This window comes from Ursus americanus, chromosome 1, assembly GCF_024610735.1.
Source record: "Ursus americanus isolate L20-20 chromosome 1, mUrsAme1.1.p, whole genome shotgun sequence".
In the NCBI taxonomy this organism is placed as follows: Eukaryota; Metazoa; Chordata; class Mammalia; order Carnivora; family Ursidae; genus Ursus; species Ursus americanus.
Window position 1 is genome coordinate 95,088,590 of NC_142127.1, and position 16,818 is coordinate 95,105,407.

Genomic DNA, 16,818 nt, shown 5'->3' on the forward strand with positions numbered 1-16,818 from the left:
AAATAGTTGAAAACAGAAATGCTGTAGAGTCATCGGTACAATTCCACATTTTTTTCCCCATAGAAGAAGTTAATTTGGATCCCTTACATTCGATAGATAATTGGTCTGCTTTCTCCCAGTGGTCTTAGTAAGCGGTGATTCTGCTCAAAAAGGCAAATCCTCTTGAGTATCTTATAAAAGGGCAACTCAGTTATGGCCATGTTTTGTTTTGTTTTTTAATTCTCTTCATAGTATTGTTACTTCTCCTTGGGTTTGGCGTCGTTTCTTCTGCATTTTGGCTGTGTTAATTTCTCATGCTATTGGCAAGACCTAAGGATGTCTTGTATGAAAAACCACCCCTCTTTTGTCCAATGGTAAGGTATCATTAATTACTTTGAAAACCTCCTTAAAACAGGCCAAAGTTGTAATCTTAAGTACATTGGGTTTCAGGAGGTGACGCTTTCATCAAATACCATTTCTGTAAGGTATTTAGGTGCACATAAACCCCATTTCCCTTTAAACTGAAGAAAACAAGCATATGCTTTCAAGTTTTGTCCCCCTCTTTTTAATGTTTTCCCATAGAATTTCAGATCGAGAAAACATCTTAAGGATGCTCTGGTCTAAATCCCTTATTTGATAGATGTGTACACAGAAACACAGAAAGAAAACGTGCCCTATGTCACCTAGATGATGGCAGAACCATTACCAGGGTCAAGTTCCCCCCCAAATTAAATCCAGAGATCTTTGTACCATGACAGTCTCTATTCAGCATTGCTGTGACTGGGACAGAAGGAAGAAGGAAAATGTAAAAATCGCATATGTTTGAGTCCCTGTGGCCTCCTTTCTTCAAGAAGATTCTTTTTTAGATTGTTAGCTTTATGTTAATTTGCTGCCTTGTGTCCTACTTAAGAATGTCTAGTGTCAGGTCTCCTCTAACTGTTGGCACATGATTGGAATTTGTCAAAAGACGTAGGTATCTTAAAACATCCTAAGTCAAAATGTGTGCCTGATCCAGGTTATAAAAATTTTATAACCCTAAAACTCTCTTTGCCTAGTTTTTAGAATGCTATTTGTCCCTCTAAGAGATTCTTATCAGTAGTTTCTCTATGATATATATCAGATGTAGAGAGAGAGAGATAAGCTTTAGAATGTCAGGTCTTAAATGGGAAGGAAAAACTAAAAGCCCACCATTGGCATTATTAGGGGCTGCCAGGAGCTGTGGGCATAAATATTTCATGTGGTAAATTATAAGGAGACATTTGCATTTTTATGCACTATTCTGAAGTCAAAAAGGAATTGTTGAACAATAAGGACAGTTTCCATAATTATGTTCCATTTTTAATATGCAGAGAATTGACTCTGAGTTCAGGGTAGTTATTTAATGAGTTCTCAGTATAACCTTGCCTGGTATTTTTCTCTCTAAATTTTGACATCAGATTAAGACCAGACAATGAGGTGGTAAAAAATGGTTTTCTTGTCATTAAACATATGATGGATTTTTGAAGTTCACAGTAATCTTCATCTAGTAAATTGTCACCAGTTTATCTACATTAAATGCAAACACTAAAAATTGTTTATAAAAAGATACACTACAAAATATTTTCTATTTCTGCATCTTTGCATCTATGTCTGTACACCCCACTGAAAAGAATGTTTAAGAAGCTGATGGCATCATAATATTAAGATGGTGATATTTAAGTTCTGAGGATTTCATGTGCCCAGAGATAAGATGGTGCTGATAATGAATGCTGACCTGGGATAACTCCTCACACATCTTCCTCTTGGTCCTTCTTGCATACTTCCCCTGGGAGAATCTTCCTTTCTTCCTTCCTTCCTTCCTTCCTTCCTTCCTTCCTTCCTTCCTTCCTTCCTTCCTTCCTTCCTTTATAAGATTTTATTTATTTGTTTGACAGAGAGCGAGACAGCGAAAGAGGGAACATAAGCAGGGGGAGTGGGAGAGGGAGAAGCAGGCTTCCCAATGAGCAGGGAGCCCGACTCGGGGCTCCATCTTGGGACACTGGGATCATAACCTGAGCCGAAGGCAGATGCTTAATGACTGAGCCACCCAGGCACCCCAAGAATCTTCCTTTAATGCTGAGGGCATCACATACCCTGCTCCTCAAAAATACAAACTCTAGCTTGTCACTCAAAACCCTCCTTAATTTGTTTCTTCTTTTCTATGTAAATTTAGGTCCCATTCTTTCCTAATATAAAGGCTTTCTTCCAGATAGGCTGAACTTATTATGAAACCTGAATCATTGTTCCTCTCCACCATTCTTTGTAAAGTATTGGTTTTGCTTGTGCTTTTTGTCAAGCTGGAAGTTCGTTGTTAGGCAAGATCAGCTTTTGAGAGGACAGTACCAAGGAAAGAGCCATGTGTGTTCGACAATTATGATGCAGCCACTCTGGAGAACAGTATGGCAGTTCCTCAAAAAAGCTAAAAATGGAACTATCCTATGATCCAGCAATTGCACTACTAGGTATTTACCCAAAGGATACAAAAATACACATTGAAAGGAGTACGTGCACCCCAATGTTTCTAGCAGCATTGTCAACAATGGAAAGAGCCCAAATGTCCATCGACCGATGATTGAGTGAAGAAGATGCTGCACACACACACACACACACACACACACACACTGGAATACTACTCAACCATCAAAAAGTATGAAATCTAGGGGTGCCTGGGTGGCTCAGTCGTTAAGCATCTGCCTTCGGCTCAGGTTATGATCCCAGTGTCCTGGGATGGAGCCCTGAGTCAGGCTCCCTGCTCATTGGGAAGCCTGCTTCTCCCTCTCACTCCCCCTGCTTGTGTTCCCTCTCTCACTGGCAGTCTGTCTGTCAAAACAATAAATAAAATCTAAAAAAAAAAAAAGAATAAAATCTTGCCATTTGCAATGATGTGAATGGACCTAGAGTGTGTTCTGCTAAACAAAATAAGTCAATGAGAGAAAGACAAGTACCATATGATTTCACTCATATGTGGAATTTAAGAAACAAAATGGATGAACATTCAGGAGGGGAAAAAAGAGAGAGAGAGTGAAACAAATCATGAAAGACTCTTAAGTGTGGAGAGCAAACTGAGGGTTGTTGGATGGAGGTGGGGGTGGGCTAGAAGGGGGGTGGGGATTAAGGAGGGCACTTGTTATGATGAGCTCTGGGTGTTATAGTAAATGATGAACCACTGAACTCTACTCTTGAAACAAATATTGAACCATATGTCAACTAACTAGAATTTAAATTAAAAAAAAAATAGGGGTGCCTGGGTGACTCAGTCAGTTAAGCGTCCAACTCATGATTTTGGCTTGGGTCATGAGATCAAGCCCTGTGTCGGGCTCCATGTTAAGCGGGGAGTCTGCCTGAGATTCTTTCTCACCCTCTGCCCCCTCTATGCTCATGTGCTCGCACACGCACTTTCTCTCTCAAAACAAATAAATAAATCTCTAAAAAAGTAATAATAAAATAAAATGGAAAACATGGGGCACCTGGGTGGCTCAGTCAGTTGAGCATCTGCCTTCAGGTCAGGTCATTATCCTCGGGTCCTGGGATCGAGTTCCACATTGGGCTCCCTGCTCAGCGGAGAGTCTGTTTCTCCCTCTGCCCCCTCCCCCTGCTTATGCTCGCTCTCTCTCTCAAATAAATAAATAAAACCTAAAAAAAAAAAAGCCAATTAGTTTCCACTGGCTCCAAAACTCAACTAACCCTCCTCCCTCTCCCCATGCCATTCTTTGAATCACTATTTAATCAAGATTTCTTGACCTCTCAACTAGGAAAAATCATCTATTATCCTTTCATTGTCTACCATCTCTTCTTATTGCTCTTATAAGAGCTGTAATACCATATTAGTTCATGTAAACTGTTTTTTTCTCTCTCTTAGGGAAGGAACCCCATGCAGCTAGAGGTCATGGTGTTTTAGTTCACCGCCTTAGTCTCTCACTGCCACAGTGCCTGGCATGTAAAATGTGTATACATATGGAGCAAGACATATGCATCTTGCTATTGATTGAACATAATAGGCAAAAAAGTATTTTTTTCTTCACTTACCTTTTTTAATCAAAGCAATCCAAAAAAGTATGTCAGAGTAAACTGTTAAAAGCAGTCTTAAAAAAATGCATGTTGCTTTCTGACTTGTTCCACTGTTACTGATAAATATCACTTAATAACTGCTTCGGATTACACAGTGTGCTGTGGGAATTTAATCCATTCTGAAAACTACTGCGGACCTCTGTATAACTTGCCTGTTGAAGTGTCTCAGGAGCTGAGTTGTGCATAATCTATGCTATGTAGACTGACAACTGATTTCTCCCAAATCTCCTTGTATTAATTTTCCTTTTATATAATCTTCAACTTTTTAAAATTCTTATTTTTAAGATTTTATATATTTATTTTAGAGAGAGAACAGGAGGAAGAATAGAGGGAGAGGGAGAGGGAGAGAGAGCATCTCAAGCAGACTCTGCGCTGAGCGCAAAGCCCGACACAGGGCTCGATCTCAAGATCCCAAGATCATGACCTGAGCTGAAATTAAGAGTCGGGTGTTTAACCAACTGAGCCACCCGGGCACCTGGAATCTTCAAATTTTTTAAAAAGACAGGTGGGCTTTAAAAATTTTTTGATTACCTTTCAAAATAAGGTAAATAATCCTCCTTAAAAGAACCCCAATGGAAGAAAAGAAAACTAAATAAAACCTCACTGGTATGGTTGTTTGTTCAGAGAGCCCTGAGTTCAAATCCAGGTTCCTCCAGTTACCCACCCTCGATGGGCCTTGGTGAACTTATTCACGGCAGGACCCTGAGTTTCCTGAACAGTGAGCGTTATCACTAGACATGCCTGGAATGGTGAGGCAAAGATAAGGAATATTGTTTGTAAAGAGTGTAGTGTAACATCTGATGAATAATAGCCACAGAGTCCACGGAAGCTTTGATCACTGTGCTGCTGCCGCTGGTATAAGACATTGTTTAGAGCTGGCATTCTGCTCTTCCAGCAGTAACTAGGAAACAGGGAAAAACACTGAGGGCATTATCTATGTATTTTTTAAAACCAGGACTCCTATTTATTTCAAGTCTACCCATGATGTGGCAGGGAAAAAAAGTTGGATGTTAGGATTGCTAGTGATTCTAAAGGATTCCTTTATGTTTTTTAAGAGCTCACTTTCTTAATTTATTTTTGAGTTCACTGTGATTTGACTGGCAGGGGAATTAAATTAAACTACAAAAAAGTCACCTTGACAAATGTAAAACATTCTGAAATATAAAGTAAAGTATATTTTGGAACAGAAATAGAAATGCTGTTGAATCTTCATGAACTATTTTGCTTTTTGTACTAGCTTTGGCATTACAGAGGTATACAATTTTAGACTCATAAGGATACTTAGAGATAATTTATTTCAACCTACAGTTTTATTTGAGAAAACTAAGGCTCAGGAAGGATGTTTTATTGAACTGACCTGAGCATGGAGTCCACATCATTTTAACCTCACTCCAGAATGGTTCTGAGAAATATTTTATTATAAATGATCCCCAAACATATCTAATTTATATCAAAATTATTTTTTGTGTTAAGTAAATAGTCACTGTTTGTGAATATTTTTTAAAGATCTTATTTTAAAGTTATTTCTTAGAGATTTTGTTTTTCGCTACTATTTTGGATGAAAAACTATTTGGATGGGGCGCCTGGGTGGCACAACGGTTGGGCGTCTGCCTTCCGCTCAGGGCGTGATCCTGGCGTTATGGGATCGAGCCCCGCATCAGGCTCCTCCGCTATGAGCCTGCTTCTTCCTCTCCCACTCCTCCTGCTTGTGTTCCCTCTCTCGCTGGCTGTCTCTGTCTCTGTCGAATAAATAAATAAAATCTTTAAAAAAAAAAGAAAAAAAAAGAAAAACTATCTGGAAAAATGGGGGTGGCATTATCTTCATTCACATGTATATAAAGAAAATATACAAGCTGTTTGAATGATCATTTGAGTGATTCTTCCACATGTGCATTCCGCTCGTACGTACTGAAGCCATCGTGTTTAAAATATTTATTAAATACTCAATAAAAATGTATTTGTCAGTTTTATAAAGTATTTTTATTAGAACTAGAGCAAAGAGAGAGGCATTGCCTGCCAAATTCTTACACTGTACTTGGCAATTTAACTAATCTCTATGCCCCTCATTTTTCTGTCAGTATGCCAATAAAAATATTGTTCTCAGTAGAGAGTCAAGGATTTTATATTTAAACTATATTTTATGGGAAGGAAAATGAGAACTAGTGTCAGTTAAAATCTGCATTAGGGTAGTTCAATTGCCATAGCAAATAACTGCAAAACCTCCGTGGGTTTATACAACACCACGTGTCTTTTATTCATGTCGTAAGACACGACAAATGTCCCAGGCATGTGATAACCCATCAGTGGGTTCAGTGGGAGACAGGACGTTTTCCCCCCAGTTACTGGGAAGTTTCCATGTGGTGGCTTTACCAGCACCAGCACCTGGGACCTCAAAAAACTCCCAGCCAGCAGGAGGGGAATGCAAGAGGATAGGGATTTGGTGGGAAGTTTTATGACCCGACTTGGAGATGGCATACATTACATCCACCCACATTCTAATGGCCAGACCTCAGTCATGTGGCTCTCCCTCACTGCAAGGAATGCTGGGAAGTATAGTTTAAGTACACGCCCAGAGAGAGCAAACAGATTTGATCAGCATCTGCCTGGACTTTGACCGTGGGTCCTCTTGGCTTTTGCATTACAAGAACAGACAAAAATATAGATTGCATTCTCTGACTAAATTGTCTCTCATTACTCTGCGATACTAGAATTTCTTCAAGAAAGTGTTACTAAAACATGTCAACATTTGAGCTATGCCTGATGACTTCAGTGAAGGGTTTTTTTAAGCGGAGATAATTTGGCAGCATCTCGACAATCCTTATCCACCCTGATAGAAAAAAAGGGGGGGGGGGGCGAATAATTAAATCATCTGGATGTTTAATTGAGAGTTTTTAAAGACCAAACATGGTGTTTGAAATTCTATTTATTATCACACCCTATGATAAGTGTTATTCCTTGCAACCACGAAAAAAAAAAAAAAAAAAAGAGCTGCTGAATATAAGTCAGTATGTGAGCTCCAGTGTCTTACGGTGAGAGATACATGCTGGGCAGTGGCCAGGAAACCTGTCTCTTTCTCAGGTCTTTGCTAATTGCCATCTGTGTGACCTTGGACAAGATGCGCAAGGGCTCTGAGTTGTTTTTACACCTGTAAAATGATTAGGATTATTTATGTATTCCATCCTACTTCAGTGTGCCTCATCTATTTTATTATTTTGTGAAGTAATGTGTCTCATCTCTCTTATTAAAACAGAGGTTTTACTCTGTGTGCCTTCTTCACACAAATGTGGACTTTCTTCCCAATTTTATTTAAAACCCCTGTGATCTCCAGATGCCTGAGCTATTGTTCTTTCTCTATTTATATTTGAAGAGGTGACATCCCTTAGATGTTGGAATTGACAGAACTGACCCCAAACGACAAGAGTTCACATGAGAGAGGAACAATAATAAAAAATAAAAAATTGGCCCTGCTCTCTGGTACCCTTTTATTGTGGAAACATGGGAGCCCTGGCCCTCTTTCCCTGGAGACTTGGGAGATGGAAAACAGAAGTGTAGGAAAGGACCCTGGTGCTCACTTGGACTTGTAGGAAAACGGTGTCAGGCTGTCTGGCTCTGATCAGCTCCAAAGACCATAGTTCTGAAAGACACTAGGACATGAAATTAGTGTTCAGGCCAGGGGGCCCTGGAGGGTGAGAGTTCTAGATTTGTTTTGGGAAGAAGACATGAACAGCGGGAGACGGACTGCCTCACTCGGGATTATAAAGGGTGTCTGCTTTAAAACAGAAATAGACTAGTTCTGAGTTGCTCTAGAAACAGGACTACCAACAACCAACAAATGGTGGTGCTTGGAGAGAGGCCGACTTGGGCTCTGTATGAGCGCTTTCTAGCAATTAAATATGTTCAGAAGGGAGCCAAACCTTCCCTGTGAGGTGGGAAGTCCCCCTCCCTGGAGCTCTCCTCCCAAAGGCATGAGGGCCAGCTGAGTAATGACATGCACATACCTTGCTTTTCATGAGCTGTTGCAACTGTGATTTCTAAGGTCTCTTTCAGCTTTAAATTTGATGATTGAACCTAATACCCATCTGATAATGCAATTTACTTCAGTGCCTCTTTCAGCACTTCAAATGTGCTGTCTTTTCTGCCTAATTAATCTGCCTTGATCACCTTTCATTATTTCCGTTGTTCAGCAGTTGGAATAGAATGGAGGCACATTGATCCTGCTGATTAGGCCAATATAAGGGGACAATTCTGAAGCATTCTTTTTGTCCACAGGAAGCTCCAATGCTCATCAGCTACATGAGCTTTGGTCCGTTTATCACCAGGCACCGAGTCCATATTTTGTAACCAAGGAATCCCTTTGTGAGAGGGTGTAATTTTAGGAATAACTGCAGTCACGAACTGCATAGATAAAAGCCCCTAGTGTAAATCCTCTGAATCATCTAGATGTTCTTACAAACAATGAAATGATATAGCAAGTTAATTCTTACATATCAAGAGAAAGAAAAAGAAAGAAAGAAAAAAAGAAAGAGAGAAAGAAAGAAGAGAGAGAAAGAAAGGATCTTATGTTCCTCCAGGAAAATGGTGTGACTGGTCGTATTTCCAAATAATACTCATTTTCCCGGGCAAATAACTTGTTTTCTGATCTGTCAGCAAGTCCATTAGAAACATGTATGGATTCACAAAAATAATTTTAGCTAACTTACATTTGTCATTGAGGGTTATTGGTTCATGGCATGGCCCGTGTGCTGGGTGAGAGTGGAGAGGAGGGAGGGAGAGGCTGTGAGTCATGGCCTATGATGGGGTTAGATCCAGGAATGAAGGCTAATTAACTAACTGACCTGGGTGAAACATGCATGCGTTCATTCATCTTGTCTGTTCTCACTGAGGACTCTGTTAGATACTGAGGACCAACATGAAAGATATGGTCTTTAGTCTTAAGAAGCTGTTACAGTCTGGCGGGGTAACTAGACATATCAATCAACAATTACATGATCTTCCTAGCCAGAAAAGAAGTAAGTCTGGAAAGAGGATAATGTGGTCAGTTTTAATGTGTGTGGTCCCCCAGATGGCCATATATAAAGGTCCATCAGTGCGATAGTGTTTTCTTTGTCTCTAGAGCTTCAGAGGGATTTTTAGGTTTTGGAGACTTAAAAGAATCCTCTGTACCATTTCTCTTTTTAAAAAATATTTTATTTATTTATTTATTTATTTGAGAGAGAGAGAGAGAGAGGGAGAGTGGGAGAGGAGCAGAGGAAGAGAGACAAGCAAACTCTGTACTGAGCATAGAGCCCAATGTGGCCTTGACCCATGACCCTGAAATCATGACCTGAGCAGACATCAAGAGTCTGACGCCTAATCGACTGAGCCACCTGACTGAGCCACGGAGCCACACCACTCCTCTGTACCATTTCTGTTGAGAGAGTAAATGTTGATGAGGAAGAGTGAGTCGTAGAAACTGGGAAACCTCAGCATCTGGTGGGGGACAGATCTGGTGGTAAAAGCCATCAGACCTAGGAAGCCAAGTCCTTCTAGGTGGCCCAGGGCTCCCATGCGGGTGTGCAGAGGGAGAAGAATAAGGTAGAAGCCAGAGAGACAAGTGTAGACCCAGGGATAGCATAAAGCGGGGAAATTCTGAGAAAGAACTTCAGAATTAGAAGCGTGAAGTGTGATAGGATTAGAAACCTGGAGAGAATATTTTGGTCATGAAAAGATTGCACCTAGTCTCATCCTTGCTTGTCCTTTAACTTGATTGAACATTGCAAGAAGTTTAAGACCCGGTAATATGCAAAGTACACAGTCTGAAAGATGAATGGAATGGAATCTACACACATTTCTCACAGCAAGATTTCAGTTCAAGATCAGATTTCAATGTGAACATCAGATTTTAGATCAATAGTCAACACTCGATCCTTCATTCCAGGGTAGAGGATGACCCACCACCTTCCACAGAGTTGGCCCTTTGCTACACCCTCAGGCTGTAAGAACTTAGATCTGAAAGAACTAAGATCCCACCTAGAAATTTACCACAGTGCCTAAGATTTACCTCCTTCAGGAAAGTTTATGGTACTAACATCAGTTTTGTTTTTCAGGCTTTAAGCAAACATTGAGATATATGCATAGGGATAAATACCTCCTGATTCCTCCGAATAGATTTCTTTGGGGTTTCAATATGTCTTCTTGTATATATTTCTTAGTCTGATTGTCTGCTCTCCATTTATTTGCAACAGCTATTTTGAAGATTTGCATAGTATTTTAATTAGAAAATGCATTTTATAAGAAGGTTCTCATGAATCTATGTAGGAAACTGCATTTATTCCCAAATAACATGCTCACTAGTACGTTCACGGTTTTCCTCCAGGGTTTTCAGCTTTGCCTTCTGTCTGGGAGGCAGACGTCGTAAGGTACATCCATACACGTCCGAGTAGCATGATTTCTTCCGCTTTTGTTCAAGTTTCTCTAAATGTATCTGCCAAGATGCACTGAAGCCTACCCTCTGGGACTTGAAAATAAAGAAGGAAGAAAGAAAAAAAAAAAGATTCCTTTTTGTTTCCAATGTTACATTGGGCTTTTATTTAGTTGAGGTTTGAGACCTAAGTGACACTTCCTTAGTATGTATAGGCAAGTAATTTGAATGAGAACAAAGAAACTGATGTTGGTGGAGGTGCTTTGACACAGATCCTCAGCCTTTCATATTTAAAATGTTACCCAAGGGGCGCCTGGGTGGCGCAGTCATTAAGCGTCTGCCTTTGGCTCAGGGCGTGATCCCGCGTTTTGGGATCGAGTCCCACATCAGGCTCCTCTGCTGGGAGCCTGCTTCTTCCTCTCCCACTACCCCTACTTGTGTTCCCTCTCTCGCTGGCTGTCTCTGTCACATAAGTAAAATAAAATCTTTAAAAAAAAAAATGTTACCCAAACCCACAGGAAAGACATTGAATCCAAGGTTATGTGTACGTGTTTTTTTAGTTTGGTTAGTTTCAGTTCCAGTGGTAGAAGACTGTGTGCCTCTGTGTGTGTGTGTGAGAGAGAGAGAGAGAAAGGGTGGGGGGAGGGAAGGAGACATAGTAAATGCTTAAGATTGGTAGTGGAAAAAAATACAGACGTTGATAATAAAAGCAAGCATCTAATGTTTTGTTCGAAATCTGGAAGAGAAGGTAAAGTGAAACAGATGGGTCATTAGGCTTTGAGGCTGTGACATTTGGAAGCCAGAGTTACATTTTCCTTGAAACTGTGAATAAACAGCTTGGAAATAGTCTACGATGTTCTTTTCTGATACTGGTTTTATTCCATTTGACTCAGGGCATTGAAAAGCAAGTGTTAGTTAAATTGTCTTGCTGTAATTATTATGCAGGAATGGATCACTTTTTAAATATTCTTACTTCCTATATTTGATTTTAGTGTAACTGAGACTCAGCCTTATGCGAGGCCCATTGAAAGGCCAGGAATCTTTCTGAGGTTATTATAAGACTACCCTCCTAGTTTAAGTTTTATCTCATAGAATAATATTCATGACATGTGTTTACACAACTGCATAGCTTCTTGGAGCTGGAAGGAACTATAGCAGTGTGCATAGAAATGAAGAGCCAACAAATGAGAACAGGCAAAGGCTGTTTATTCAGAGCTTGCTATAGCAAGGCAGTTAGCCACCATCACTTAGAATTGTGGAGAAGAGTGAGAAAGTTTTGTGGGAAAAACTTAGTGGGAAACAGCGCTAGACGTCAGATTTGCCCCAAATGGAGGCTGTTGGCATGGGGAGGCTGCGAGCAAGGCCAACCAGGAGGGCATCCTATGTGATTGGATAGGGATGCATATTTGATTCTCTCTTGTGGTCCCATGTCGGAAGCAGGGGCAAAAATTTGGGAAGCTGTCAGTTATTAATTAAATCCTGGCTGTTTTGGGCCAACTATTATACATATTATTGTTTGGCTGCCTGGACTGGTTGTTAGAGATAGTAGTCTGACTTCCTATAAGTCTGACTTAAGGAAAGTAGACTGGATTTCTGGGTTCATTATTGTAGATAATGGGTTGGAGTTCTATTTTTATATGTGGCCTAGCAATTTTCCGTTTATGTTTTCAATCTCTCAGTGTTTATCTAGTCCAGATGTAGAAAGATTAAATAAATTCATAAAGGACAAATGGCTACAGTTTATTTAAATTAATAGTATCTTTTATATGTGTGGCACTATTTAGTTTTAAAAATACTTTAAAATGTGGAATATCATTAGATCCTTCCAATGAAATTGGAGAGGTTAGATCTGTCTAATGTTATCTCTATTTTGTAGTTAAGAAAAAATGAGGCTTCGAGAGGAGAACCCAAGTGCTCAGTGACGTACGTGGGTTACTGGCCCATGACCATGCCAGGGCTGCAAAGCTGAGCCACTCAGATGACCTCACCTAGGGCTTCTGACTACATTACAAACCTGTTCTGTCTCTGCCCCACAGATTCAGGTAATGGGGAACCAAAGTGGGACAGTTGTATTCTCACGCTCCTGCAAGTTGATGAGTATTTGAACCTAAATAGAAAGAAAACAAAATACAGATTCTCTGAATCATTTCTGTGATTTTTTTCACTGCAGTCTTTCCCAGTGATTCCTCATTTGAAAGAAACTTTCAACCTGGTGAATTTTACAATTTGTGATTGTTGGATAATCAGATTTTTGAAAATACTATTAGCTCTGTGTCACTTTAATACATTTATAACACTTGCTTCATTCTCTTATTCCATTAGGAACATTGTATTTCCTACACACATCAGAAAGATGCCTGAGGAGTTGAGAAAACTACTAAATAAGTAAATAAATTAAATACCTATTGAGCAGTATGCAAGGTGCTGAAGACACCAATGGAAAACACAAAGCAAAACAAAACTTTGTCCCTGCTTCCAAGAACTCATGGCCATTTGGAAAGAGCAGATACATGGAAAGATGATATAAGACATCAAAGCAGAGATGAGCAAATACCAGCACGGGGTGGGGATATGGGTGGAGGAGACTTCAGAGGATACTTAAATTGAGTAACCAGGACTGAGGAGCCTTCCCAGAGCAAAGACAAGATGCAAAGGTATTCAAAGCAGATGAGGTAGAAGATGGTAGCATAAAAACAGCTTTGTTTGAGTTGGAAGTGGAGTAGGGAGGAAGAAGGTCCAGCCAATTCAGTAGTGTTCCTTGAATACAGTGTTCAGGTGGGAAGTGATGAAGTCTGAAAGAAAGGGAAGAACGACATAGTGGTGAATCTTGTGGGTCATAATAAGGAGATTAAACATAATTCTGTGGGTAACAGGAGGCTTCTGGAAGGATTTTAGTCAAGGCTACATTATAAACAGGTTTGCATTTTTTGTTTGTTTTTGTTTTTAAACACTTCTCTATGTGCATAATAGAATGGCTATCACATCTATTTCCTGAGACAACACTGTTTTGAACGTAACAAGTGGTTATCACTCATAAACCATCTTCACTACGTGTGTTTTTAAACACTTCTGTATATGTGTAACAGAATGGCTATTACACCCATTCACTGAAAAATACACTTGGTTAGATTTGCATTTTAAGCAGATCGTTTTGGCAATATAGGGAGCTCATACTATAGAGAGACAAGGATAGAGAATAGGAGACAAGCTGCAATAATTCACGGGCAATGATTAGAGTTAGGACCAAAGTTACTGAGGTAGGTAGATATGATACAAAGTGCAGCAGAAGGAAACGCAAGATGTTCACGAATAAAATCTGAAGAATCCGCTGGCTGATAGGTTTGGGGAGTAACAGTTAAAGAAAGGGAAATACGACCATCTAGCTTGGGTGGTTGGCTGGACAGGACAGGAGGAACTATTGGTTTAGTAAGAAGTGGTGTCAGTCCAATGTCTGAAATGTTAAATTTGTGTTGTCCATGGGGGATCCTGAGGGACTCACCCAGCAGGCAGTTGGGTAAATGAGTCTTAAGCCCAAGATAATGACCCAGGCTTGTGGTAAACTATTTAGAAATCACTAACAATCCTGGAAGAAAAATCACAGGAAGAGTATATATAGAATGAGAAGAATGGTGGTTAAGCTAGCGTCCTGGGGACATGTAAGGGATGCGTGGAGGAGGAGAACACATGAATGGCAAGGAGATGGTGTTGGATGTAGAACAAAACCTGGGAAGATGGGCCATTATTGAAGCCAAGAGAATGGAAGATATAAATGAGAGTAATCAAAGAGTTTCAAATGTCTTAGAAATGTTTTCTAAATTTGCCATCTAGGAGACACTAGGTGAACTTAGCAAAAGCAGTTTTAGCAGAGTGGTGGGCTGAATTCATGAATTCAGAGTGGGTGGCAGAATGAATGCAAGATGAGACAGTAAAGACAGTGAGTCTGACATGCTCTTTAAGAGGTTTCCTTGAAGTTGAGCACAAGAGTTACTAAAAGACTCAAGATTCATCGAGGTTCTCCTCTTCCAACGAGAAAACTATTTCCCAATGATATTAACCTGCACACCTCAGAAAAAAAGGCCCCATGTGATCTCTGTCCCTGTAATATTTAAATATTGTAATCCCCAACACACTCCCAAGTTGACAAAAATATATTGAAAGCATTTGAGAAAATCGTTCTTTAATGTTTTAAAGGAATCTGGGAAGGATTCGACTTTTGTTTAACAGAATGTAATTCTGGTTAATACACAGAATCGACAGAGGAACTGAAAGTCCGAAGCCACAGCACGGAGCCATTACCAAAGTTGGACAGCAAAGAAAGAGGGCATCACGGGGCATCTTCCAGAGAGCCCATCAAAGCTCAGGAATGGGATGGAACACCAGGACCACCTGTAGTCACCAGTAGACTGGGAAGATGCTCTGTGAGCCCCACCTTGTTAGCAGGAAACCACAGCTCAGGTAAGAAAAATAATGATCTTTCAGATGCAGTTATCACTTGGAGAACCATAACCACAAATAGAGCTGTCTCTATTCATAGAGACAGCATAAGTAGCCCTTCACACAAAGGGACGATACACTGTATTGCACCACTCCAGGGAGCATTTTCTGCACGGGCGGTGGAGAAGTGAATAGTGCTTCTTGGAGCTGTACAATGAAGCAGCTCTGACAGCTCGAAACATTTTGTACTAAATTTCATCCAAAGCATCTAGAGGCCTCATCGAAAGCAGTTTTAATTTATAAAGTTTTTTTTTTTTTTAAAGATTTATTTTATTTATTCATTCGACAGAGATAGAGACAGCCAGCGAGAGAGGGAACACAAGCAGGGGGAGTGGGAGAGGAAGAAGCAGGCTCATAGCGGAAGAGCCTGATGTGGGGCTCGATCCCATAACGCCGGGATCACGCCCTGAGCCGAAGGCAGACGCTTTAACCGCTGTGCCACCCAGGCGCCCCTTAATTTATAAAGTTTAAGTGATTTAGAGTTTATGCCTCCTGTGCTTCAGAAAAGATTTCAGGCAACTGGGAAAAAAATGAACAGAAAATGAAAGTGAGGATATATAGTAACAAAAACTGTCTGAAGGCAGGAGAGAGAGTAGATATCATGAAGCATGTACAGTGATGATCTGACTGCTGTAGCTGGACCATGGGCATGCTACTAAGTTTCCAGATCTAAGTCAGAAGAGTTGGAACATTTTCATCAAATACACCTTTAGATTTCACAAGTTGAAATTAAAATCTGCAATGCAGTTTTGCATTGTTAATAGATAAATATTATGAAACATCAAATTTTTAAAAGCAGCATATGTTTGCTTTGAAGTGATTAATCTACGTGATGGACTCACAGAGAGCTGTCAATTGAAAGACAAAACAAATAATCAAGTGACCTCCTATAGTTTTCAGGTTTCTATCCCTTAAAAATGTTAGGGTTCTGAAGAAAAGACCAATCCTTTAATGTTCTTTTCAGCTCTGATACTCATCGTGGAAAGCAATTTACCTTCATTTAGCCTGTGGACTCTCTGACAGTCATGCACAAGTTAAAACTGAAACAGGATGAATGATCTCTGTACTTGGGAAGGGATATTTCTAGAATAGGACCCAGGCAGGGGCAGAGCAGTAGTTTTCCCAGACCTAAAATGTAACTTATTTCGTGATGGAATCATGAAAATCTTGGAGAAGAGACGAGTGAATTTAGCAGAAAGTAAAAATTTGTCTTTGTTAGTAAAGTATAAATAACTATAGGTGTATGAGAAGATTTGTGCATTTTGTCAAAAAGAAAAACATAGGGAACAAATTCTATTTTGTAGGAAAAAAAAATACCTCGCCAGAAGAAGGTTGACATCACAATTCATTTGGGACTTAGGATTAATTTTAGGCTTATTAGTAGTATTTTTTAATTATTTAAATTTGTACCAGTTCTATCCAAAAAATATGAATAATATGTACTCTTATTGTGACTAGGATATAAAACCAAAAGCATTACCTGAATGTCTGTTAGGTAACGGCCACTGTTCTGGTGTCTGAGAGCACAATGATCAATAATACATCCTTGCATTCAGGTGCTCAAAGTCAAGTGAAAGACAAATAGATCATCACAATACAATATTACATACAAATAATATGTGAAACAAAAGAGAAATCAATTAATTTTTCCTGAGAGTGTATGATTTTGGCACGAACAATCGGGGGTTTGGGTGGGTAAAATAATAACCACTTGAGGATGTAACATTTGAACTAGAGCTTAATACATCAAGAGCTGCTCCCCAGGAGGATGATGGAGAAGAAGTTGGCTTTCTGGATGAACACCTGAAATGCTATGGGACAGAGCATGGTGTGTTTGGAGTGGAAGGTGGGGGGAAATT

At 39.9% G+C, this 16,818-nt stretch overlaps 1 protein-coding gene across 1 annotated transcript in view; it reads left to right on the top strand.

The window, feature by feature from the left end:
• Positions 1 to 16,818, top strand: part of NYAP2 (neuronal tyrosine-phosphorylated phosphoinositide-3-kinase adaptor 2) — a 144,838-nt gene that overhangs the window by 62,367 nt on the left and 65,653 nt on the right. Inside the window, exon 3 of the mRNA XM_045775326.2 lies at positions 14,714 to 14,920. Coding sequence (XP_045631282.2) covers positions 14,714 to 14,920 — 207 coding nt within the window. The remainder of the gene's footprint in view (positions 1 to 14,713; positions 14,921 to 16,818) is intronic.